Source organism: Panicum virgatum, chromosome 7N, assembly GCF_016808335.1.
Source record: "Panicum virgatum strain AP13 chromosome 7N, P.virgatum_v5, whole genome shotgun sequence".
Taxonomy (NCBI): domain Eukaryota; kingdom Viridiplantae; phylum Streptophyta; class Magnoliopsida; order Poales; family Poaceae; genus Panicum; species Panicum virgatum.
Window position 1 is genome coordinate 35077808 of NC_053151.1, and position 26564 is coordinate 35104371.

The following is a 26564-nucleotide window of genomic DNA, read 5'->3' on the forward strand; positions in this document are numbered from 1 at the left end:
CTCTAGATCAGATCACGATTAATAATTATGATCCAAAATTACAAATACACAATGATATTTTCCATACAGCTCTCAATTGAAATTACAATTACTAATTACGATCTGGATATTTGCATATAAGCTCCAGGTTTTCGCAAATACTTAGGGGTCACACGCACGGGTGGGAGTCGACAGGTCGCAGAAGAGCCGTCAGCGTCCCACCGCCGCCGCTCGCCGCGTCGCCGAGGTAGGGGAGGGGGAGGGACGAAGGGTTGGAGTGGCTGCCAGATGTGGGAGGTGGGGATGTTAGGGTTTTGGATTGCCGGAATTCCAATGGTCTAATGGCCGGCGGCTCTAGAGGCGAGGTCGGTGGCGGCGGCGGTGGTTGTATGGCCGACAGCAGAGGCAAGGCGGTGCGCGAGCACCACCAACCAAGTGGGGGCTAGACCTCCGTGAACGGCGGCCGACGATAGGGCAAGAAGAAGGTCGGGGTGGAAGACTGGCGGTACGGTGGTGGGTGGGTGGGCGGGCGGCAGCCATCGGTTGGGGTGGAATTACGACGACGCGGGGGGGGGGGGGTGAGGAAGAAGGAAGAAGATGGGTGTGGCAATAGAAGGAAGATAACTACTTCTACAATGGGTCTACGCAATAGCCTCCCTAGTTTTGTGCTGGGATAGTCTCGTCCTCGGACCCGCCACCATCACCGTCTTTCTCTCCAACCGGGGGTACCTAAAAACCGGGCGTCGTCTATTTATCGCTCTAAGCAATTTCTACCGATCCAATCATAGAACTGCTGGTGATCTACTTCCTCCGGCCATCCTCAGCCCCGCCCCCCTCATCCTCTGCCCTGGTCGGCGGCTCTCGCCGCTGCACCGCCCACCCACCACCCAACATCGTGCCGCCCGCCCAGCACACCCTTCTTGCCGCCGCGCCGGCCACCGACCCACCGGGGGCCAACCCCCGCCCGGCTGGCAGTGCTACCGCGGCGCCTCGCCTCCATTGCCGGCTGAACCGCATCACCGCCGGGCCGCCGCCCCCTCCTCTAGGTCCGGTGGCCATGGAGCCACCCCACCCCCAGCAAACTGTTGGGAATAGTCCCACCTTGCTTGTGGAGAGTGGAGTAGCATAACTTATAAGTGTGAGGGAGTTGCTCACCCATGGGGCTAGTTTTTTTGGGGGGAGATGGTCCCAAGTATCACTTTGTTGTTGCTCTCCATATTGGGCTGAAAGCCGGCCGCTCGGGAATAGCGACTCCGCCATGAGAGGTGGAGCAGGATCCCTATGCATTTTCTTTCCCTTCGAATGTGGTCAGATTCTAGCACCCTTGCAAGGAGGTTACCACAAAAGAATTTGGTCTTATTTATTTTCTGCAAATGGTGATTGAAAAAGGGTTGTGAGAAATGATTGCTTGATGGGCTTGTGCACTTAAGATAGCAATTGTTTGCATCTGCAGAAAATTTCGCACATTGGTTAGATAACTCCTGCTGCTGACCTGCTATTTGGTTGACACATATTGTCGAATTTCTCGGATCCACAGTCTCTATAATGTCTATGATTTCAATACAATAAATTTTTATCAAAATTGTGGTCTTTACGACCTACTCGGCTACTCCTATCTACTGCACTGACACTGTTTGGCTGTTTAGTTTCTTGAGTTGTCCTCGTCTAATCCGACAGTACTGACGCATTGCAGCTTCCTCGTGTACCGCCTGGCCCAGAAAGTGTAATTGATCAATGCCACCAGCTCGAAGACTGTCAGTAACAGGAAGAAGTGATCAAGGCGTGTTCTGTTGAAGTTTGTTCCGTCCAGCCATCCTCTACCGCCGTCTCCATGCCTTGTCGCTCTGTTCACGAGCTGAATGAAGGCGCAACATGACCAGGCAGCGAATCCAGCCAGAAAAGACTGCACTGCTGGTGCGATAGGCTTCATTGTTGGAGGCGCATCACTCTTGATGAACTCAACCAATCCACCGAAGGATGCTGCATCCATGATGCTCAGCAGGATGTACTGGATCACCAGCCAGAAGACAGACATTGGCACAGCAGTTCCTCTCGATGTTAACCCGTGCTGCTCCACAATAGTCATTCTTTTTGCTTCCACCAATGTGGCGATGCATGCCGCTGCTGTCCCACAAACTGAACCAGCACCAATACGCTGCAGTGGGGTGATTCTGCACTCGTGGCCTATGGTTGTTCTCAGCAGAGGTGTCAAGACTCGGCTGTAGCATGGCTGCATCAGCACGTGGAATGCTGTTGGGATTGCTATGAGAGGCAGAAGGTATCTGGATTGCTCCTACCCCTTTGTCCATTGTGCTGCCAACTTGTATGGTTAATGTCATCAACAGCGTGAAGGGCAAGTAGATGACCAAGCAGCTGATAAAGATTGGAAGTGAAGGAAAGTGTAGGCACGGGAATTGTGATTGTATTCCAATGAACATGATGTTACATTATACAGGCAAGGATCAGCTAGGGTCTAAAGGAAATATCCAATAAGCAGCATACTCCGTGAAAATAAGCCAATACTAATGACCCATTAATGAATAACCCTAAGGCACACACAGGTGCCTGGCGCATGCAGAGCTGGGCGCATGGCCCCCTGCAGCGCAGCCCATCAGGCCCAATAAGCCAATACTAATGACCCATTAATGAATAACATCAATACATTCTAACACCCCCCAGTCTGATCGGCGGCACGCGGACGTTCAGACTGGACCTGAACTCCGTGAAAATAGAAGACGGAAGCCCCTTGGTGAAGATGTCCGCATATTGAGACGAAGTCGGAACATGCTGAACTTTAACATCACCAACAGCCACCTTGTCTCGAACAAAATGAAGATCGATCTCAATATGTTTCGTTCGCTGGTGCTGCATAGGATTGGAGGACATGTAGACGGCACTGATATTGTCACAATAGACCAAAGAGGTACGGCGAAGTGGAGCCTGAAGTTCACCAAGAAGCTAACGCAGCCAAGAAACCTCTGCCACAGCATTAGCAACGGCGCGATATTCAGCTTCAGCACTAGAGCGGGAGACAGTGTTCTGTCTTTTGGAAGACCAAGACACAAGATTATCTCCAAGAAAAACAGCATACCCAAAAGTAGATTTCCGGGTATCCGGACAGCCTGCCCAATCAGCATCGGAGTAGACAATCAACTCAGAACTGGCAGATGGTCGAATCAATAATCCAAGAGAGGGTGTACCGCGCAGAATGCGCTTAAGAGCAGCAAGGTGAGGCTCCCGAGGATCATGCATATAAAGACAGATCTGCTGAACTGCATATGAAATATCCGGCCGAGTGAAGGTGAGGTACTGAAGTGCACCAGCCAAGCTCCGAAAATCCGTAGAATCAGCAACAGGAGCGCCTGAGTCAGCTGAGACCTTCGGATTGGTGTCCACAGGAGTAGCACAAGGCTTGCAATCAGCCATACCAGCCCGATCAAGAATATCCAAGATATACTGCCGCTGAGATAACAAGAGACCATCTGCAACCTTCTGAACATGCATCCCCAGAAAATGGTGAAGCTCACCAAGATCCTTCATCGAAAACTCCCGCTGCAAAGCTGATATAGTGCGCCGAAGGAGATCCGGAGAGGAAGCAGTGAGAACAATATCATCCACATAGAGAAGCAGGTAAACCATGTCCGTGCCACGATGAAAGATGAACAGAGAGGTGTCAGAATTGGCTTCTGTAAACCCCAGAGATAGCAGATAGCTGGCAAATCGACTGTACCAGGCGCGCGGAGCTTGCTTCAAATCATAGAGTGACTTGTTCAGGCGGCAGACAAGTCCAGGCTGAGAGGGATCCTCAAATCCAGACGGCTGTGTGCAGTATACTGTCTCTGTCAAGGTGCCATGAAGAAAAGCATTGGTGACATCCAACTGGTGAATCGGCCAATGTCGAGAAAGAGCCAGAGACAACATAGTGCAAACAGTAGCCGGTTTGACAACCGGACTAAAAGTCTCGCCAAAATCAACTCCAGGACGCTGAGTAAAACCACGACAAACCCAGCGAGCTTTATAACGCTCCAGACTGCCATCATACTTGAACTTGTGCTTGAAAACCCACTTGCCAAAAACCACATTAGCCCGCGGAGGTCGCGGCACCAGGTCCCAGGTGTGATTCTGGACAAGAGCAGCATACTCAGTTTCCATAGCAGCACGCCATTGAGGATCGCAAGTGCGCTACGGAAAGTCTTCGGGATGGGGCTGAGCACGGAAGCATGGAAGACTGAGGGCACACGAAAACCATGCTTTGCGCGAGTCACCATGGAGTGCTGATTGGACGGACGCTCAGGAACAGCGACAACTCCCTTGGGCAGGGAGGGCGCAGGAGCATCAGCAGACTCCACTGGAGCGGGCGCCGTGGGGCATCGAGAGTAGACGAACCGAACATCCTTGGCTGGCAGCAGGATGTCTCGAAGTCCACTGGAAGGCGAGCGCTGTAGGCGAGGAAGCCGAGCTATCCAGTACTCCTGTCGCGGGAGGACTCATGGCCGCGCCCGGCGCTGGCGAGGGAGTCCCCACAGGAGAGAAGCCGGTGCTGCGCGTGGCACAGCAAGTGGAGGAAAGCCTGGAGGAGGCCCGAACGATGCCGCGCGTGGCGCAGCGAGGGAGTCGTCCGTGGCCGCGTGTGGCGCAGCAGGGGTCGGCGCGCTGGCTGTGGGATGTATGCCAGCGCCGGCACCAGAGGAGGCTGCAGCCGAAGCTAAGGGTGAACCTGCAGGAGAAACAGCAGACTGGGAACCAATTGGTGCCAGTAGCGTGTTAGTGAAATCCTCAAGAAATTCATAAGCCCGAGGAGCAACGGTCGGACGCTGTTCCAGAAAGGGGAAGGAGGACTCATAAAAAATGACATGACGAGAAATAATGATCTTATTAGAAATAGGATCAAGACACCGGTACCCCCTTATGGTGTTGTGAATAGCCGAGAAAGACACAAGGCACAGAACGAGGGGCTAGCTTATGAGGTGCTGTGGCTGGCAGGTTAGGATAGCAACGGCAACCAAAGACGCGTAAGTGCTCATAAGACGGGGATGTGGCGAAAAGAGCCATATGTGGAGTAGAGTACTGAAGCGTCTTGGTGGGTAGGCGGTTGAGGAGATAGGTGGCGGCATGAAGACCCTCGACCCAGTAGGATGGCGGCAAGCCGGCCTGGAGAAGGAGGCAACGAACAATGTTATTCGTAGAATGAATGATGCATTCGGCCTTACCATTCTAAGACGAGGTGTATGGGCAGGACATACGTAGATGCATGCCACAGGTGAGGAAGAACGTGCGGGCGCTAGAATTATCAAACTCGCGGCCGTTATCGCACTGGACTTCCTTGACAGTGGCGCCAAACTGGGTAGACACGTAGGCAAAGAAATTAGTCAGAGTAGTGTAGGTGTCAGACTTGAGGCGTAAAGGAAACGTCCACAAATAATGAGAACAATCATCGAGCACTGCTAGATAATATTTGTAACCAGTGATACTTGCAACAGGGGAGGTCCACAGATCACAATGTATAAGATCAAAATTATGAGTAGCTCTAGATGTCGATACAGGAAAAGGTAGACGAACATGACGACCAAGCTGACACGCGTGACAAACTGTAGGACTAATATCTCGGGTACATGATGGAAGATGAGGCACAAGCTTAGCTAAAGCTTCATGACCAGGGTGACCAAGGCGGCGATGCCAAAGCGACTGCGGGGTACCGGCGACGAAGGAGGTGGCTGGAGGAAACCTCAGGGGGTATAGCGGACCGGAGCTATTGCACCTGATGATCTCGCTCCTGGACGGAAGATCCTTCACAGAACAACCAAAAGGGTCAAATTCAATAGAACAATTATTGTCAGTAGTGAACTGGCGTACAGAAATCAAATTCTTAATCAGCACAGGAGAAACAAGAATATTATGAAGCTGAAAAGAACCTGGAAGAGTGGTAGAGCCAGTGGAAGTAACAGGAACAAGGGACCCGTTACCGACAATAATTGAGGAAGGAGAAGATGACCGAGGGGTTGAGTGAGAAAGGATACCGGCGTCGGAAGCCATGTGTGAAGAAGCCCCAGAGTCGAAGTACCGGTCACCGCCGGAAAGTGGAGTCACCGTCATGGTGCTGAAGGCGGAGGCGAGGGAGCGCTGATCCCAGGTGGGAGATCCCACCAGTGGATTGTAGTAGTTTGGCGCAGGAGAGGCCCACTGTCCAGCGCCTGCAGGCTGCTGGAAGGGCACGGGAGGCGCCTGCTGGTGCTGCTGCACGACCAGCGCATGCTGCTGCTGGTGATGCGGCTGCTGCGGCGTCGTCGGGATGGGCGCCAGGGGTGGACGAGGGCCTGGCCACATCTGTATCATCCCTGTCCAGGGATTGTAGAAGGATAGCCAGCCCTGGGGAGCGTCTGGAGAGGCGCCAGAAGTCTTCTGGCCGGCGGTAGATGAGGTGCTGGAGCCGCCAGACCCGCCGGTCTTGTTCTTCTGGCGCCGTGCTTGCCACGACGCTGCTGTTGCTGCTTGCCCCGGATGCAGATGGCATTGCAGAAGGGGCTGAAGCAGAAGCGCCTGCAGCAGCCACCAGGGCAGTAGCAGGAGCAGTGGAGCGATGCTTGAGGGAGAGCTCCTCCATGAGCAGCTCAGCCTTGGCGTCGGCGTAGGTGGGGAAGGGCCGTCCGCGCCGGAGGTGGGAGGCGATGACGGATTACTGCTCGTTGAGGCCGCGAAGAATGTTGAGGACGAGAGTGCGATCCGTGATGTGTTCGCCAAGATCACGGAGCTTCTCGTCCTTCTTCTTGAACTGGGAGCAGTAGTCGTTGATGCTGAGATCGCCTTGACTGAAGTCGCGGAAGGCGGCGTCGAGGTAGAGGGCGCGGTGCTCCTGGTTCCCAAGGAACTGGTCCTGGACAGCGAGCCAGGCGGCGCGCGCAGTGCAGTCGCGATCTAGGGCATCGGCGATGTCGGAGGAGACGGTGCCGTGGATCCACGACAACACCACGCAGTCCATCCGGATCCAATCTGGGACAGCAGGGGCATGACCATCGTACAGAACGTGATCCTGCAGGGAGAATTACCGAGGGTGAGGGGGAAGGACTTGCGCCAACGCGAGTAGTTGTCCGCCGAGGAGTCGAGGACGATGGGGACGAGGCCGCGAATGTTCTGTACGCCGATGGCCTGGGCGTGCAGATTCATGATGGCGGCAGCCTCATGGAGAAGAAGGGCGTCCTGAAGATCTTGTTTGCCGGCGTAGGGCTTGGGGGAGTCGCCGGCATCATCTCCAGGGGACTCGGCGATGGGAGACGAAGCCGCAGCAGCGGCGCGCTCCTTCGCAGCGCGATCAAGAGCGGCACGCGCGCATGCAGCGGCCTCATCGCGGTCGCGCACAGCAGTTGCGGCCTCTTCCTCGGCCTGCGCAGCGCGCTCTAGGGCAGCGGCGCGCGCAGCCTCGAGGCGCTCAGCCTGCGCAGCGCGCTCAGCAGCGCGTTTGGAGGCCTCGGGGTCGATGTCGCCGGCGGCAGTCGCGTCAGGAAGGTCGGTGAGGCCGGCCATGGCGCGCAGAAGGTCCGCCGAGGAGGGGAGGGGTGCAGCCAGGGCGGCTCACACCCTAGGGTTGCGGAAGGTGAGGCGGGATGGAAACCCGGACTCGTGATACCATGAAGGAAAGTGTAGGCACGGGAATTGTGATTGTATTCCAATGAACAGGATGTTATATTATATATGCAAGGATCAGCTAGGGTCTAAAGGAAATATCCAATCTAGAGGATCCTTGCCTAACACAACACAAAACCCTAAGGCACACACAGGTGCCTGGCGCTTGCAGAGCTGGGCGCATGGCCCCCTGCAGCGCAGCCCATCAGGCCCAATAAGCCAATACTAATGACCCATTAATGAATAACATCAATACATTCTAACAGGAAGCATTCGGGTGATAGCCTTTGTTGTTTCATCAACTTTAGTGCTGCAAAATGAAATTGGGCTGTTATCTCCAGCATGTATTCAGGATTTGTCCAACAATCGTTTCATGGAGATAATGATTGGGATACAAATAAATGTAACTCTTGTTAAATGAGTAAGTTTCCAGGGAAATGTGATCAGTGAGGAACTTACCCAGATTTGTGGATGCAGTCTGCTCTGGCAGTTTCTTGCAGCTCGATTACATCTACAATGGCTTGCCTCTGCTTTTATGAAATGACAAGAATCTGTAAGGGTGTACCAGGGTCAGAACTCAAGAACCTCTGTAAGTCGGTTTTTCCCTTTTGTATTGAATTAATACAAACCAGCTGATCTTGATAATAAATTTAATTTTGTTTTCTATTCATATACACCAAAAAGGTCTAAGTTCCTTTATTGCTTTTGAGTAATTATCTGCTATATATTTAAACTTCTGAATAAGATGCCATGATCTTTCAGCATTAAGCATTGAAGGCAAAGTAATCACATGTTGAAACCTTTTATATTTATTGATTGTAATTTTAACAAGTATACCGAGTCGCAGCAACAGGTGTATATTCCATATGACAAGCACTGTGGGAACTTTTACCTCCAATGTTGTAGTTAGAGGACTTCCGATTGGATTCTGCATTCGATAGAAAGGCATTCCACTGGCTGCCACAAGCAGCCCTACAAGAACAATAAGAGCACATATCATAAATCCAATGTCCCAACCCAAGTTATTCTCGATCCACACCAAGAAGACCAAGCCAATTATTGCTCCAAGAGAATTTGCAAACTTGAGGCAGATCAAGAACATACTCTTGAGCTGTGATTTTTTGGGGTCATCATTGCTGAACTGATCTCCACCAAGAGATGGTATGCAAGAACGCATGCAGCCCTCGCCAATACCGAACAATAGTAAGCTCATGTAGAGCAATGTCAAGTTCCAACCTTTAACTGGCTTACAGTTGTTTAGTTCTTTGTTTATCTCGCAAGTTTCGGGATGAAGTAAAGGAAAATGAGCTTGCAGTGCTAACAACGTATAACCCTGCATCATGCAATAAAAAATGTTTATAATTTGGCAGTTTTTAACTTCTGGGTTCCAATTTCGAAAGAAAATACGTTCTAAGAGCTATTACTATCGCGTATAGTAAAGCATTTTTTATGGAATAAACTTCTAAATTATGTCTATCTTGTACTGTTCTGGCATAGCCTAAAAGAAGCTTAATCAACGTGCTATGCTTTTGCTTCGGTAACTCTAGTTGCAAATTGCAGCCAAAATAGAGATGATTTTGTTTGATAGAAACAAGAATAATTATTAGTTAAAAAATGTATAACTGACTCATAATACTTTTTAACTGAGAATTAGATTGATGAGAAGTAAGTTACCAGGACAACACAGGGGCCGAATACAAATATAGCAGTGGTTCGCTTAATATATGCATCGTCAGAGATGAAGTTCATCAGTGCAGCAGATACTAACACAGTGCCAACCAGGTAGCCGATCACAGTTGATGAGGTCACAATATCCAGATGCAACGTCCCTTGGAAATAGGCCTCCACGCTGTAGTTTGAGCTGCTAGGGCAGCTTCTCAGCATGAACAAAACTGCAAAGAGCATAACATTCAACTCAAACTGTTTGGTTGCAACTGGTTTGAAGAGGCGGAACATCTAATTTCTGTAAGAAATACTGATCCGGAGTTCTGGACCGACCAATCAAGACTAGTTCAGGTTACCAAGTGTAGTTGTACGCGAGCCAAGAAAGGTGAGGTTGCTGGCTTGCCAAGATTCACATATCTTACATATTCAGGTAGATTTGTCTGTGCATGCAGCGTTTCGAAAAGGATGTGACTATTCTGAACCTTTTTGAAACATTTGTGTGTGGGTTGAAATTTACATAACCTTGTCAAATGTTCATTTGGCACATAGCTGAAACTTAGAACACAAAACATGATTTATAGCTAAAAGGGCTCTCGTAGAACTAACTTTGATTTAACGTGCCAACTGGTGGCTAGTTCAGCGGTATAGTGATGCAGTGCATTTTCAGTACAAATCATGTTGTTTTACTGCGGATGTTTTGAAAAAGAAATCAATGATTTTTTTTATATACGGGATTGCATCTTATCTTGATAGCTTATCATTGATGCAAGTGCACCCTTCTTCAAACAGAGCAATAGTTTGGAGTTTATAGCAGTCAGTGTACTCTTGCAGCTGCTTCTACAGAGCACAGATCAAGATGTCAGATAAAGAATAGAGGAGGTCAAACTGTCAGTTATTTTCCTATCTTTCGTTGGATACCTCGTGTTGTAGGTCCCCATTTTCTTTTACTTTCGAGTCGTACAATTCCTACAGCTGCGGATCCAGATGGAAACCAGTTGTATACTCTAAACAACCAATCAAAGTTTTTTATTTTTTTTAATACAAAATTATACTGTAATTACGGAATAATACTCTGGATCTGTGGAATTTCAAAACTATACCCCTTTCGTCTGTGGGCAGACGAAATCTAAATTTCGTCTACCCGAAGGACGAAAATACGGTATTTTCGTCCGATCGTCAGACGAAATACAATTTCGTCGAACCAGTAGACGAAAAGGACAATTTTCGTAGGGCCTGCTAATTTTCGTCTACCCATTAGATGAAATTTAGTTGTCATCGATAGCTTTGAGTTCCTATTTTTGAATAGATATTTGAACACCTTTCTAATGTTTTGCATAAAAATAAATCATACATTTTTGTAGTCCAATGTTCCCTGTACTTAGTGGTAAATTTTTTTCCAAAGATTTTGCATAAAATAATTTTTTCTAAGTCTACGTTCTGCCATTACAAGTGGCTCATTTTGGACGTATATAAAAAATTACTTTATGCAAAACTTTTGGGAAAAAATTACCACTAAGTACAGAAACATTGGACTACAAAAATGTATGATTTATTTTTGTGCAAAACATCAGAAAGGTGTTCAAATATCTATTCAAAAACAGAAACTCAGAGCTGCCAATGACAACTAAATTTCGTCCAATGGTAGACGAAAATTAGATTTCGTCTACGAAATTTATAAATTTCGTCCAACGGGTAGACAAAAATTAGCATGCCCCACAAAAATTGTCCTTTTCATACATTTTCGTCTACTGGTTCGACGAAATTATATTTCGTCTGACGATAGGACGAAAATATTGTATTTTCGTCCTTTGGGTAGACGAAATTTAGATTTCGTCTGCTGGACAGACGAAAGGGGTATAGTTTTAAAATTCCACAGATCCAGGGTATTATTCCGTAATTACAGTATAATTTTGTATTAAAAAAAATAAAAATTCATCGAAGAGGTCATACTGTCAGTTGCCAACATGAAATGCCTCTTTCTCGAAGCGCTATTCCGATATCCCCCAATTTCAAATAAAAGAGAAACTTTGGCGTTCTATTTGTTTTTGTTTGCATATTTAGCTTTTGTTATCGTAAACAGAACAGAGCTCCCAAACAAGACCAAGAAGTGCGCGAGTGCAAGAACCATCATAGTAGCAACAACCATCAGTGCGTATCCAGTTTGTGGCATGCTAGGGGGAGTTCGTCATAGTAGCATGATCAGTTAGCATGCCAAGCCTTCACTCACATCACTTTCACAAAAAGGTAGTACACTCGAAAGCTAAATACTCAACACTGAAACCGAAACAAGCTCAAGCCTATTCTACTTTGCAAACATGCCCTTGCATGGCGCAGACCTGTAACGAACATGGCCCCATTTAGGTTATTTTGAACGATTTTGGTGATCAAGTGACAACGCAATCAATGAGACTAATGAGTTTGCGAGATCATATTTGTAGGATTTTTTAGGTCCTTTGGATAACGTCCAATGCACCGTCGAGACGAGACGTCCAATATACCGTCGAGACGAGACGTCCAATATACCGTCGAGACGAGACGTCCAATGCACCGTCGAGACGAGGTGTCCAATTCACCGTAGAGATATCAAGCCACAGTGAAATAGGAAAAACACAGTATGACCGGATAATCCGACACCCCCATGCTCGGACTATCCGACCAATGCAGCCGGATGATCCGACGCCAGAAAAGTAGGGTCGGACTAATGCCCGGAGCATTCACCAGAGAGCATGTTTCTCGAGTTGGAAAATTTGCTTCAGGATCGGATGATCTGACGTGTGATTTTTGAAGCGTCGGAGTAATGGTCGGATCAATGATCAGAAACGTTGTCTTGGAATTCAAATTAAGCCTTCCGCACCAGATGATCCGACGCACCGTCGGACAAAAGCGTCGGACTAATGACGTCAGCATTGCAGGCGCAGAAGAAGAAAACTCTTCAGGACCGGATGATCCGACGCCCCGTCGGAGTAATGAGTCGGACTATCCGACGGCCTCCACGTCAGCTGTCAGAAGCTCAACGGATACCCAAGGACACAGAGTGATCCGATGATCCGACGCCCTTTGTCAGAGCACCGTCGGATTATCCGACCCGTCGGATTATCAAAAAAGGATTAACAGCTCTAAACGGCTAGTTCAACTTGGAGGGCTATATATATGGATTCCCCCCCCCCCCCCGGTCATTTGAAATTTGCTGGAGTTCAGAGAGACACTCGACACATTGAAGAACATCTCCAAGCCAACCAAAGAGCAAATTGATCACATTCTTAGATTTAGCACTAGTTTAGCTCTTGAGTGAGTGAGAGAGTAAGGATTGTGCCTTGTGCCTTGTTTCTAGGAGAGAATCACATCTTGTACTCAGTGCGTCGGCCCCTTGGAGTCTTGGTGGCTCGCCGGCAACGTCATCGACCCTCCGGCTTGGTGTAGAGCGGCGACGACATCTTTGTGCGGGGGACGTGGAGACCCCCACCCTTCTTGGTGAAGCTCCTTAGTGGAACCCGGGGCCAAGGTGACCGTGATTGTGTTCACGGAAGAGACTTGGTTGCCGAGAAGCAATACTCTTTGTGAGTGCTTCAACAACGTGGATGTAGGTGTGTCTTTGTGGCTAACCGAACCACGGGATAAATCATCGTGTCAAAGAGTTTGCTTTCTCTCATCCCTCCTTTAAGCTTCTGCATTTACTTATTGCAATCTTGTGTGCCTTTACTTTCATAGAGTAGAATCTTAATAGGATTGGCCATAGGTTGCATAACTCTTTTGAGATGAGGATTTTCACACTAGATAAACCGTAGTTGCACATCTTGATAGCATGATCTAGTTTACGTTTTGTGCAAATTAGTTGGAGCTTGAGGTTAAGGTTTTTAGTTTGCCTAATTCACCCCCTCCCTCTCTTAGGCTACGAGCACCCGATTCCTTTCAAGACCTCCGCAGACGGATAGCGACAAATCCTGAAAAGTGTCAGGGCAAAAAGAAGGAAAGAAGCACTGCAAGAGATTGCAAGAACACAACAAACAGAGCACTCGTGCAGAACTTTGTAACAGGAACAGGTGGCGGTCTAAATCAAACAGATCACCTACCGAACAAAGGCACACACCCATGAACCTTACATACCGTAGAGGAAGAGAGTTGCCCTGATGCCTCCATGCCTCCTGTCGTCCACTGCATTGCCTCTCCAGTCCACATACACTTCTTCAGCAGCCATTTAGCTTAAGCTTCTTGGGACGGAGGGAAGAAGAAGAACTACTCGAGCCAGGCCTCTTCCGGAGCACAAGCAACTGGCTCGGTTCTGTTGAATGCACGAGATGCTCTAGCACAAGCTCCTCCAAAGTTCCTCTCTGATGTATATATACGGAGACATGTATAAGCAGCCGACACGAGTGTTACTGTCTTAGACCAGTCTCAATAGTGTCATCACACAATTATCAAAACTGTTAACTTGATAACTATGTTACCGAGATACTCTTCTCTCATCCTATGAAACTCCACATTTCTCTTCTTATAAATAACTCTCATGTCAGCAAATTTGCTGCTGTGGTATAATATTTAATATTCATAACACTCCTATGACACTCATATTGTGATTGGTTTACTGAACGCCCATACCTGCGCTCGCGTGAAGACAGGTTGGACAAAATGTAATTAAGGCCATTATATTTTTTAAAATAAAGGAAATAAAAATAAATAGTAGAAATCCCAGCGTATGAATAAATAAAAAAATAAACAAATGCATTGTACACGAAGAGCAAGGGGCTCTTGAATTGTTGGCTCCGGGTTCGATCACGTGGTGAACTGGCTGATCATGCCCGCGCGCCCCGCTGGTGGCGACGCCGCGTATCGCGGCTGGGCGCGCGTATCTCCCTGTCCTGGCCCTGGGTGGGCGAGCGCTTACCACGATGGTGACGTGCGCGCGCGCGCGAAACTTTCTACTTTCCTGTGCATCGCCGGCGTTGAAGAATGGAGATCTGATCACACTGCTGTTGGGAGTATCGGTCGCCAGTTCACCCCGGCCTGTCTCAGCCCGTGTCATTGGTCATTGCCAGCGTCAGTTGATCTCCGTCTGATCACGATGGGCTCGATCATGGTATCGTTCAATTCACTAACATTAGTATGGTGCATGCAGAAGGTGAGTGGCCTGGTGCAGTAGGCACGCGGTGGATTGTACACTAAGAGCCAATTAATTAATTACAAGTTAATATGTGGACTGATCCACGCTCTATAGTTTATTGGTTGTGGTTAATCACAGAATCGCCGGTTTTGATTTATTCTCTCCTTTTCATATGACGAAAAGTACACCCCCATGCCACATATATATGCGGAATCTAAAATCACATATCGACCCGTGAGTCACGCAACTATCGGTAATGCCACAGTGTTGAAATCCCTCCCACATGTGCGCAACCGCAGGGCTAATACATCGTCCGTGTTACAAATGATATTTCCATGTTGAGGAAGCTAATCAGCCAATTAGCTTCTCTATTAGGCCGTACATACATGTTTCTCGCTTGGCACACCACATGCTAGCCCACGCGCTACACGTGCATGCATGCGCCCACACGCTCCCCTCTTTTTTTTCTCTCTCTCTCCATACATTTTGACAACATCCATATTTGCAACACGATTTTATTATGCATGCATGCATATTTGCAGCTTATTTTTTATTTATATACATGCATGCTGCTTTTTCCTCTTCTTTTCTTTTCTTTCTTTTTTCCTCCCGACTTTCATTTTTCTTTTTAATTCTAATTCTTTTATGATAATTTCATCTTGTCTACTTGAAAAATGTATTCTTATGATCTGGTTTCTAATTCTTTCTTTACATAATTTGAATATTGTCGGTGTTTCGTATCACCGGCTAGTAAATTTGTATGCACGTCACTGGCTTGGATGGTAATGCAAGTATACGACACAAGGTTTATATGGTTCCGGCGGAATGTACCTACGTCCAGTTCGAGCTCTTGCGCTCTTGCACTCAGTTCGTAGTAGGGATTACAAACGGGCGAGAGAGGGCACGGGCTCCCTAGTCTCTGGGTTGCGTGCGTGTGAGTGTGTGTGTGTGTGTGTTTGTGTGAGTTCGATCCCCCTCTAACGGGTACCCCTCTTCCCTTTTATAGTCTAAGGAAAAGAGGGGGTCGAATATAAAAAGGAATAAAGGTAAAAACGAGGAACCCGCAGGGGTCGGGCGTAATCCGACCCACTCTTCCTCATCTGTCCATCGTGGCGGGACCCTCAGTCCTCGATGACGGCAACAGTTATCATTCGTCCCCCATTCCCCGTCTTGTGGAGATCGTGGCGGACGGAAGTGGGTATGGTGTACTGTAGATGACGTCCTGTTGGTGACGTTGTTGTACACTGGGCGTGGCCGTCCAAGCTCGTCCTCCGTCCGGACGGCCATCACGTTCTTGGTGCTGACTTCCAAGGGAGTGGTTGAGCAGTGCTCCCTCCCGGTACGATCCCGTCGTGTCTCCACCCATCCCGTTTCATACGGGGGCATGAGCGATCGGTCACATCCACCCACGCGAGTCTCCCTTTGACCAACGATGCCCCCCTACTATGGAGTTGGTGGATTGCCACATGGCGGCGCGCGCCCTAAGGGTCGGGCGAGGCGGAGCTTTTCCGCATGGGTTGGGCGAGGCGGGGTCTTGTCGTAAACAGGCTGTGGGCCGTTTCGCTTTGGCCCGGGCTGACGCGGACCTGGGCCGCCAGGTCCTGGGCTGGCACTTCGCTGTACCGCACCAGCTGTGCGTCTAAACTCCAGAGATTTTAGCATTGACGGGCGACTAGGAGGTACCTTTTACTTTCACCTCATCAAATAATCTACATATATAATATTAGTTTCATTTATTTATATTTTCATAATTCATGTTTATTCTATTTTTGTTTTGAATGGTTTAAGTGTGTGAGTGATACCAATACATTAATATTTGGCATTTATTTTTCCCTGTTATCTTCTTTTTTATCTTCATTTCATTTAGTTTTTCTTTGATTCCAATATATTTGTTCATATTTAAAATGGCTCATCCTTAATGTATACTAATTTGTTTGCATTTTAGATTCATTAGTTGGTGTGTAAAAAATAATTTAGTTTTAAGGTTATGTGTTGTTTTTATGTAAAATTATTACTTTTCTACATGTAACTAATTTTCTTAGCAATGTCAAATTATTTGTTCAGTTTGTAGACTAGATTGTTTGGTGATGTTGACTATTTTGCTTGTGATATGCATTTTTTATCATTTATCCTATACAATTAAATGTTTGTGATGTTCAATGTTTTGTTCGCATTATGTTATTATTTGTTTGTAGTACAATCATTTGTTTTATGATTCACAAAAAGTTTGTGCATCCTTTTAACATTGAAGAGCCTTAGGATATTTGCTTATCTAAAAAATATTAGCATTCCTGTTCACAGATACTCTCTCTCTCTCCTCCTCCTTTTTTGAGCAGATGCACTGAACTTTGTGCTTTGCTAAGGAGACTAAAAGATGTGTAACGATTTTAAAAATTATTCCATCCTAACAAAATAAAATTGATAAATATGGTATGATGCACAAACACATGATGTTCATATGTTATCATATAGATAAAGTGATAAACAATGCATAGGATGAGTACCAAGTAGTACTTAACTTTTGTAAATCTATTTTCTAGTGTACAGGAAATGTGCATAAGATATGTGGTTCATTTAATTTGATTGATTAATCTAGCAAAAAAATTAGTGCATGTGCTACTCAGATTCAATGTACATTTTTTATTGATATGCACTCTTTGAGTTTCTATGTTTTCTTCTTATTGATATGCTTATCTTTGAATGAGTTGGACCTCAAATCCAAGGCCCTATTTGATTTTGTAGCACAAACTACTGTAGCTAACTTTGACTATTAATTAGAGGTATTAAATAAAGACAGTTTACAAAACTAACTTCACAACTCCTGCGCTATTTCGTGAGACGAATCTACTGTAGCTAACTTCACAACCCCTGTAGCTAACTTCACAACCCCTGTAGCATTACTGTAGCCAATCATCAACTAATTATCATTATTAGATTCGTCGTGAAAAATTACACCCATCCGTAAAGAGATTTTGCAAATAGACTTTATTTAGTACCGTATGCATACAAGATTCTCTCGTAGCGCTAGTTGTGCTACAAGGAACCAAACGGGACCCAAGATACACCAGTCTCAGGAGCCACCCTGCTGCACTGGCGCACTGCAGCAGCACATCCCAAATACAACACATCTGAAGTTGGACCGCCATTGGACCACAAAATCTTGAGGAAATTATAAAATACTCCCTCTGTTCTAAATTATAAGTCATTCCAAGAATCTTGGAGAGTCAAAATTTTTCAAGTTTGACCAAATTTATATAACAAGATAATAACATTTATAATACCAATTAAGTATCATTAGATTCTTTGTTAGCTATATTTTCATAGTATACATATTTGATGTCATAAATTTTTGTGTTTCTCTATATAATTTTGATCAAACTTTGAGATGATTTGACCCTTCAAAGTTCTTGGAATGACTTATAATTTGGAACAGAGCGAGTAGCTGCCACTGCGCAAGACTCCTTGTCTCCAACCCACCATGCGCCCATGAGCCAACGAGGCCGGCCGCAAGGCCGGCGGCACGGCCCGACGCGACGACCACCGGCGGTGGCCTGGCCTGCGCCATCTCCCCCGTCATCCGCGGATCAGCGACCGGCGCGGCGGCGCCCATGCTTCTGGCCAAGATGACGTTTGATCGTGGCATCGTCGAGCACCCGGGCGGCCGCGATGGTCGTCGCGATGCCGTGCCGGAAACAATCAATGCTGCAGAAATGATACCATCAGAAACAGGCTACGATGTGGCCATACCGGTCAGCAGATTGAACAAGACAACGGGTGAATTGCAACTTTTCTCCATTTCCAAACAATTTGAATTTGTCTTCGCTCCGGCACATTCGAAGCCGAAAGCTGTACAAAATATAACCCAAATATGGCCATATGAGGCCTACAGGCCTTCTTCTGGCACAACCCAACGCAACGGAAGACTCTGATCCTTTTACCGACACTGAACATTTTTCACTGGGCACTACGGCCATTACATACAATCGGGCAACAGAATTGCAATCTGCCACCACAGAGTACAGTTTGGATCTGCATCCAGCTTTCTTACGAACCTTCTTTTTAGCCGGATGGAGGCGATCAAGCGCAACGCAGCCATCTTAAAACTGACGCCACCGTTGCTGCCATGCTTGATCAGTGCTAAAATGTTTATAGCCTACAGCTCAGCACCCAAAAGGCTCTGGCAGTTGCCACGGCTTCCCCACGCTCTCTTCTTCCAGAGCTGCTCCACCTGCTCAAAGCTCAGGCCCTTCGTCTCCGGTACGTACAGTGCCACGAAGATGAAGGCCAGCACCCCGATTCCGGCAATGATCAGGAAGGTCACGCCGGCCCCAACCAGCCCCACGATCGAGAGGAACGTCTGCGCCATGATGAGGTTGGAGATCCAGTTGATGGTGGCTGACATGCCCCCGGACATTCCACGGTATGCCTCAGGGTAGATCTCCGAGTTCACAGCCCACGGGACCGGGCCCATGCCTGGAGAGAAGGAGGCGATGTACAGGGCGAGACCTGCCACCGCGAACCAGCCTAGCGCGCCTTGGCAGGTGCCGTTAGCAGCAGCCATGCAGAGGCTGGATGATGACTGCAGTATGAAGGCCATAGCAAGGATGACAAGGGAGATCACGACACCGGACAGGCTTGTAAGGGCCAGGCGACGGCGGCCACAACGGTCGATAAGGTAGATTCCAACAATGGTCCCAGCAGCGTTCATCGCAGCGACAAAGAGGGAAAGGAGCAAGGCCAATTTGTTGGAAGTGAAACCAGCCATCTGGACGATCGTGGGGCTGTAATACATGACGGTGTTGATCCCAGTGAATTGTTGGAAGGCCTGCATAGTTTGATGCCTATATTAGAAAAGGTGACATGCTGTTGCCTATTAACTGAATCTAGATGCAGAACTTGTATCCAAGTACTAGAATATCTACTTCACTGAAACTGAAAGTAGTATAGTAGATCATGAGTAACAGAGTAAACCAGTGGTTGAACACACCTGAAGACCAGCTCCAGCCAAAAACGCTAGTCTTAATTCCTTTGACTTGAAGACGTCCAAATAGCTTGCAGTATTGTCAGCCTGGAATTCATGCATGGAAGATGAAGCAAGCAGCTCTACCTCTTCTTCCAAACGATCAGAGTCGTAGATCTTCTCCAGGACAGCAATAGATTGTGCCTTCTCATCCTGTAATGAAAACTAAGATGAGAACAGGATATCACATCAAATGAGACAATGCATAACTGAACCAAAAGGCAATAACCTTCCAGTAAAGCCAACGGGGAGATTCTGGCAGAAAAAGCATCAGCACAAACTGTACAATGGCAGGCACAGCAGCAACTCCAAGCATCCAGCGCCATGTTCCAGGAACCTGTTCCATGCAGCATGCATATTACTACCGCAACACATATTAGTAATACATCGGCAGCTTAAGTGTAACTCAAACAGAATTCTTTCAACAAAAGAACTTACTATATTCAAATTATTATTTTTCGTTAATACAAACATTTTTTTCTTAACTACAGTGCAAAATGACATTATATGATATTTGAAGCTGCAAAGCAGATGAGTGTCCTAAATTTAATTGGCCATTGCTATGAATGCTACACATCAACTTCCCAGCACAAACAGAAACCATGCAATTCCAATGTCTCATCAATTTTCTTTCGCAAAAAGAAAGAAAAAAACTCATCAATTTTAATCCCCTGGGTATGTAAATATGTAGCAATGAGTGAGTAAACAGTGGAATAGGCCATGAACATCATTGTTGTGCCAAGCTATTGTTTCTGGGAGGGAACAGTAGAGGATGAGAGCCGAGGAGTGTTAAATTGTGTGTATAAAGGAATATAAAACAATGATGCAGCTTAGTTCAGTTGAACATCCAATGCAGAGAGATGGAACACTTCACCAACATCAGAGTTGGTACGCACCGAACAGCACCTTGTCAGAAATAATTCCATTGCTGCTGGCAGGGGAACGCCGACTCTTGTTCATTCACAGTACAGAATGTTAAACAATTAACTAGCACCAACAAGGATGTTAACACCATGTAGAAATATGCATAAAAAAGAACAGATTGGGGTAAACTTGCCGTGCTGAAAAAACATTCTTGTGAGATGCAGCTTTTCTACAAGGTTCTTGAGAAAGTGCACAACATCAAAGTAGTATCAGTGCATGTAAGGAATATTCAATATTGTCTTTAGTTTCTGGGATTATGTACAATGCAAGTCACATTCACAAATCAGGATAGTAAGAGCTTTTGATGCAACTGAAACAAAACATAGTTGCTTTGTCTTGCTGAGCTTAAAGATAGGGTGCAAGTTCCCCTAATTTCTAGTTGTCCCTAATTGAGACTTGGGCCGAGAAGTATTTCAAAGGAATGGCTGAATAGAGGATCATGAGTGGAGATTTAGTACCTCAGTAAAGCCGAGATTGATAAGGTAGGAGAAGAATTGGCCACCAGTAATCATGAGTACATTAATCGACACCAAACCTCCCCTAATTTCTGATGGAGCAGCTTCAGCAATGTATAATGGTGCCGTGACCGATGCCACACCCACGCCCAACCCAACGAGGAGCCTTCCGAGAATTAGAATGTAAGGACCGCCAGCAGCACACATGACAATTGAGCCAAGTGCAAACATCAAATCAGCAAGAAGAGTAGACTTCTTGCGACCATATGCATCATTTATCCAACCACCCCCAGCAGCTCCTAGCATGGCTCCGACTAAGGCCATGCTAACAATAGTTTCCTGAGGAAGAAACCAAATCCAGACACTCAGTATATATATGGGGGAAGTACCATGTTATAGCAAGCAGTAATCAGTAAACTACACTGAACCTGTAGGAAGTAATTGTCTCTGACAGCTGGAAATTCATCACGGATATACAAAAGGGCTCCAGATATGACACCTGACAACATAAATTCTCAGCTACAAGTGAAAAAAAAAATCATAGTAGCAGGTTCAAAGCTTTCCAGAATTCCAGGTGTACTTAGAACAACTAGTGCTGCCCAAAAAGCCTCACCCAAAAAAATTGCCTCAGCTCCACAAAAACACCGTCAAGCAGTTTTTTGAGTAACAAATTATTTTGAAATGACCTTTGCTTTTAAATAGGTCCGTTTCAATGTACAATTTATATATGTCAACCATCATGTCTATATGTAACTGACTAACTGAGGAAAGAGACTCCAAACCATCAAATTCAATATAAACTAATCTTACAAAAGAACCCTGCTATGTTTTCATATAACGTGGCCCAAATCAAGTCCCTACCCGAGAAACTACCATCTCCTACTATGAAAAGATCCCAAACACCAGCCGCTAATGCCATCGATGGCTCAAGCAAAACTTGAAGAGAAGCTCCACCAATTTATACCTGTGTCGTAGCCGAAGAGAAACCCGCCGATTCCTGCGGCGCCCGTGAGCGCGAGCACATAGCGGTTGCCGAAGAATTTCATGTTCCTCTTCCCCACCGTGTTCAGAAGCCCGGAGCTCCCGGGCATGGACATGTCGATCGTCATCTTCGCTCCGGCCGAATCTCAATGGACCATCAAAAATCTCCCACCCCGAAATCCAACCCCCGGGACCTTACCTCACACTCACAGAGGTAAGATGGTCCCGGATCAGGCAGAAACGCCCCCAAATCCGCTCAAAATCCAATCTTTACCCACGGAGACGCAAGCTACCGCTCGAAAATCAAACCTAGGAGCAGCGGAGCGCTGCAGCCCCGGACCGAAACAAGCCGGAAATTTCTGGAGAAAGGGTGAAATTTCTATAATCGATCAGGAACGGGGGCAGGGATCCGAGCAAATGGACCAAGGGTAGATTTTGGGGGCGTATTTGAAGCCAGCGACGCCCGTCTTAAATAGGGAGGATTTTGTTCATACGGCTGAGTTGGTGTGTGGATATGATCGGAGAGAGAGGAGCTTGTAAGTTTGGAATATAGTAATTGTTTTTGCCTTTGCTCCATCAGCTTGGACTTTAAGGTGGCGATTTTTTCCTTCTGTGCCTCCGTGGAAATCGGAAGAGGACATCGTCGTCGAGCTTTCACTTCGCCGGTTCTGCTCGTCCGGAGTAAAATCATCACGTTTCCCCCCGCAAAACCGTGCAATACAAGTAGCACATGAGCGGATGAACCTGCTAAATCCTCATCATCTTCCGGCGGCGGCGGTGGTGGTGGATTATACGACAAAAAACGAATTGAGCTGTAAGTAAGCCTTCTTTCATGGAAAGGCACATCGCAATGCAAAATGGACGAATGATCTGATCTCTAGCCGATTCGATGGAACCTGGAACCTGTCGTGGCCACTGGCCAGATGGCCACATCATTCATGCACGAGGCATTTGACGGTGCTCCGTGCTCGTTGCCATAACCTGTATTTTTGTCGTGCATACGCCCAGAAACTTCTACGCGAAAAATAAATACGTGCTCCCTAGGACTAAAACGCCTCACGCCTGCTAGAAGCTTCGTGATGGTGGTGGAGGCGTGCAGCCTGATGCGGCTCACCGGAACCGAGTGACCGGGAACGGGCGGGGAGCATGGCTGCCAGGCGAAGCGCCGCAATGTGCCGTGGCCCCCCGGGCCCGGCCGAGATGGCAATGGCATGCTGCTGCCAACCGGCACGATCGGCCAACGCCGCTCTCGCGTGTTCTCTCTTCTTCCTCCGCCGGTCTCGCGTAATCCGGCTCGCCTGTGGCCGTGCGCCGTCCGGTTGTTCGGGGCTGGCACGGTGAGGTGTCGCCGTCGGCGACACGACCAGGGGCCACCTGCGGACAAGACAAGCCCTGTTCTCCAGGACTGCCGCCAGTCTGCCATAGTTTATTCAGTGGTTGTGATGAAGCTAGTCCAGCTAGCTATACATACCTCCTCGTGGGAAAAAGAAGTTCTTGGCTGAGAGCTCGCCACTTGCTCGTCGGTGGACCTTGCGATGGCGACGTGATCTCGATCTGAGCTCTTGTTGGTTCGTGCACCGATAGCCTATCTCCAACCATTCCCCCATCCAACTCCCCCCAAACATATTATTTACTATATTTTATTACATCCCTCCAAAAAATTCCTCTCCCTATAACTCCTTCTCTCCAACCATTCCCCCCATATCTATTCCCTCTATATACTATCACTCATTAACTAACTATCTATTTATTATTTTTGAATTTAAAAAAAATCATACAATATTTATACTGTCATAATACGCATTATCATCATGTTACGGGGCTCAAACATGATTAATATCGCGAAAAAACGGTATGATTAGAGATATAGGAGGAGTTGAAACTCACCTTATATATGGGGGGAGTTTCAACTCCCCCTTATATACGGTGAGCTTTGGGGGAACCGTTAGATCGGATTCCCCCCAAAGCTCCCCCTACATAGGGTGGGGGCAGTGGGGCAGTTTACAGGGCACCGTTGGAGGTAGCCTTAGGGCAAGTCCAACAGAGTGGCTAAATTGTTTTGACTATGTAAATTTGGATAGAATAGAGTAAAAACTTCTTCCAACAGTCTCTCCATCTTGCTTCTCTTGCTATCAGGCTCGGTACGCGCCCACTTCCGCTCGCTTCTTTCCCCGAGCGCAAGCAGCTCGTCATCTGCTCCCCGCGCGTGGGGGTCTCACTTCCTGCGTCCGCGGCGGCGGCCCTCAGCGGCAGCGCGCCGGCTGGCTCCGCCTCGCCCCGTCCGGCCGCGGCGGCGGAGCTTGCGCCCGCGGTGGTGGGAGGGGCGGGCCGCGACGGTGGCGTAGCTGTTACTCGCGCCTCTCCCGAGCTCTTCCCATGGCCCGCCTGCGCCCTCTCGAAGCTCCTTGCCTGCGCCTGCAGCAGGGCTGGCGGCCGGCGGCGGAGGCCGCGCGTGCCCATCCGCACCTGCGAGCGGCGGCTGGAGGCGGGGGCCGCGCGCCCGAGCGCGCTTGTGAGCGGCGGCCGGTGCCTCCATGGCCAGCGGGGACCTGCTGCAGGCCGGCGGCGGGGGCCGCGTACGCCCGCCCGCGCCTGCGAGCGGCGGCTGGAGGCGGGGGCCGCGCGCGCCCGCCCGCGCCTTTGAGCGGCGGCCGGTGGGGGCCTCGTGCGCGGCCGCCGCGCGCGCCTCCATGACCGGCGGGGACGAGCGGGAGGAGCAGGAGGGGGGCGCCGATGTAGTGGAGCGAGGCCGGCGCGCGAGATTGTCGCCGCCGCGGCGCCGCAGCACAGGAGCGCGGCGAGCGGAGGAGGGGCGGCGGCGCGTCGAGCTCAGCGAGAGGAGGAGGGTGCTGACGCGGTGGGGCATGGTTGTCAGTGGTTACTCGCGAAGAAGGGGATGAGGTGGGGAAGGAAATGGATGGATAAGCTGTTGGATTTCCCTTGCTTTAGTAGCTAAATGACAAGCTAAATAACATTTAGCTAGTGTAATTTGAACAAACTGTTAGAATGCTCTTAGTCATCCGATCTGATGTGCTGGAGGCTCGAAGCTGAATGCAAGATTACTGGCCCTATTTAGATCCATAAAGTCAAAATGTAAATTTTTGTAAATCGTTTGCATAGTGTACTAAATATAGTTAAATCGCATTACACAAATGGACTGTAAATCGCGAGACGAATTTAATGAGTCTAATTATGACGTGATTAGACACTAAATTGTTACAGTAATACTACAGTAAACATGCTCTAATGATGGATTAATTAGACTCATTAAATTCGTCTCGTAGTTTACAGACTAGATCTGTAATTATTTTTGTGATTAGTCTACATTTAATACTTCAAATGTTGAAGATTCTCTTTCAAAAATCTTAAAATCTAAAATCCAAAGAGATCTAAGGCCCCGTTTAGTTTAAAAAAAATTCACACAGTATCCGTCACATCGAATCTTCAAACACATGCATGAAACATTAAATGCAGTTAAAAAAATAACTAATTACACAGTCTAATTAATTATCACGAGATGAATCTTTTAAGCCTAATTAATTCATAATTAGACATTATTTGTCCAGTAACAATGAAATGTACTACAGTGCCAAAATCCAAACTTTTTCATCAACTAAACACACTCTAAACAAGGCCGTAAGAAGATAAAGCTTCTTTTCACCCGACCAATCATTGGTCCCTGGCTCCCGGCATGGATAATGGATTTGGACATGGATTTTCGCATGCACTTGTGGTCGCGTGATCGAGTCTGTTCACCTACGCAGGATCCCCTCGGAAATCTGCAGAATTTGGTTTGACGACTACCTCTTCCAAGCAGTGGCTCCGCCACTGGTAAGGTGTGGCGACCGCCACACCTGGGGCTCATGCGACTCACAAGTTGATTTCGAGGACATTAGATATATAATAATTATATCTATGTTATTTAATAATTATAGCTATAATTTATTATATTGTACCATTATGTGTTTTTAATAAAAATTAGGAATATTTGCTAATTTTTTAGTTCATATCGCATAATTTTTTTGAGAGGTGACATCGTATGTTTGTATATCTATTAAGAAGGTTAAACATAAGCTAACTATAACACTAATTGTATAAATGGAGACCAATTTATGAGATAAATCTATTAAACCTAATTAAGCTATCATTAGTATATGTTAATTGTAGAACAACTTGTTCAAATCATAGATTAATGAGGCTTAACAGATTCGTTTCGCGAATTATCCTCCATTTATGCATTGAGATTTATAGTTAACCTATATTTAATACTCCTAATTAATGTCCAAACATACATGTGACTAAAATTTAGTCCTGGAAGCAAACGCTCCTTTAGCAATTGTAGACTCTCATAAGTAGATTTTAATACTCGCTCCGCCACTGCTTTCAAGGCACTCCCTGAGATTCTGTCTACAGCTAAACGAGCTTACATCTTGCATATTGAAATGCAACGAGTTCCCCAGTTCATTTCTCCTTATAAGTTTTTTTATAAGTTGCTCTATTGGAGTCTGCTTGGATTGATACTAAAATTTTGGTCACTATTTGGTTGGGTGCCAAAATTTGCCCATCTCTCATATTTTTTCTACCAAAATGTGGGCAAGTTTTTTTGCCTAATATTTGGCTAGCCAAAATTTTAGCATGGTAAAGAGAGAGCTTTATTAACTAGGCAGGAGGCTGAATACAATCGGCATTGATGAGGTCTATGGCACATGCAGGAGCCTGACCTAACCATACCGCTGAGTGAGTGTTACGCCTAGCTAACGCAGCTAATTCATGAGCAACTTTGTTACAATCTCTCTTAACCTTCACTATCTTCAGTTCCAGTAGA

At 47.2% G+C, this 26564-nt stretch overlaps 1 protein-coding gene and 1 pseudogene across 3 annotated transcripts; both read right to left on the reverse strand.

Moving 5' to 3' along the window:
• Window positions 1–1621: 1621 nt before the first annotated feature.
• On the reverse strand, window positions 1622–13456 carry LOC120681183 (annotated as a pseudogene).
• A 4678-nt stretch (window positions 13457–18134) lies between these two features.
• LOC120683959 (inositol transporter 1-like) lies at window positions 18135–22715 on the reverse strand. 3 transcript variants are annotated; one of them, XM_039966046.1, is made up of 7 exons: window positions 21723–22715; window positions 21187–21257; window positions 20762–21097; window positions 20286–20330; window positions 19609–19716; window positions 19347–19532; window positions 18135–19184 (listed from the first exon to the last, which is right to left on the reverse strand). In XM_039966046.1, the coding sequence occupies exons 1-7, from the start codon at window positions 21865–21867 to the stop codon at window positions 18513–18515; spliced, it is 1563 nt and encodes a 520-aa protein (XP_039821980.1). In that variant the 5' UTR covers window positions 21868–22715; the 3' UTR covers window positions 18135–18512. The 3 variants fall into 3 exon arrangements, 2 of the variants coding, with proteins under 2 accessions (XP_039821980.1, XP_039821981.1); XM_039966047.1 differs by lacking the exon at window positions 20286–20330; XR_005679008.1 differs by having other exon boundaries at window positions 19347–19716; window positions 20276–21097.
• Window positions 22716–26564: the final 3849 nt, after the last annotated feature.

What these genes read in the sequence shown, in the direction of transcription:
- LOC120683959 (XM_039966046.1), bottom strand. Translation starts at nt 21,867, where the DNA reads ATGACGATCGACATGTCCATGCCCGGGAGCTCCGGGCTTCTGAACACG. An exon ending in TCTCTTCGGCTACGACACAG is followed by an intron (nt 21,258 to 21,722) that starts GTATAAATTGGT and finishes TTATGTTGTCAG; the next exon opens with GTGTCATATCTGGAGCCCTT. An exon ending in CCCGTTGGCTTTACTGGAAG is followed by an intron (nt 19,533 to 19,608) that starts GTTATTGCCTTT and finishes TTTTCATTACAG; the next exon opens with GATGAGAAGGCACAATCTAT.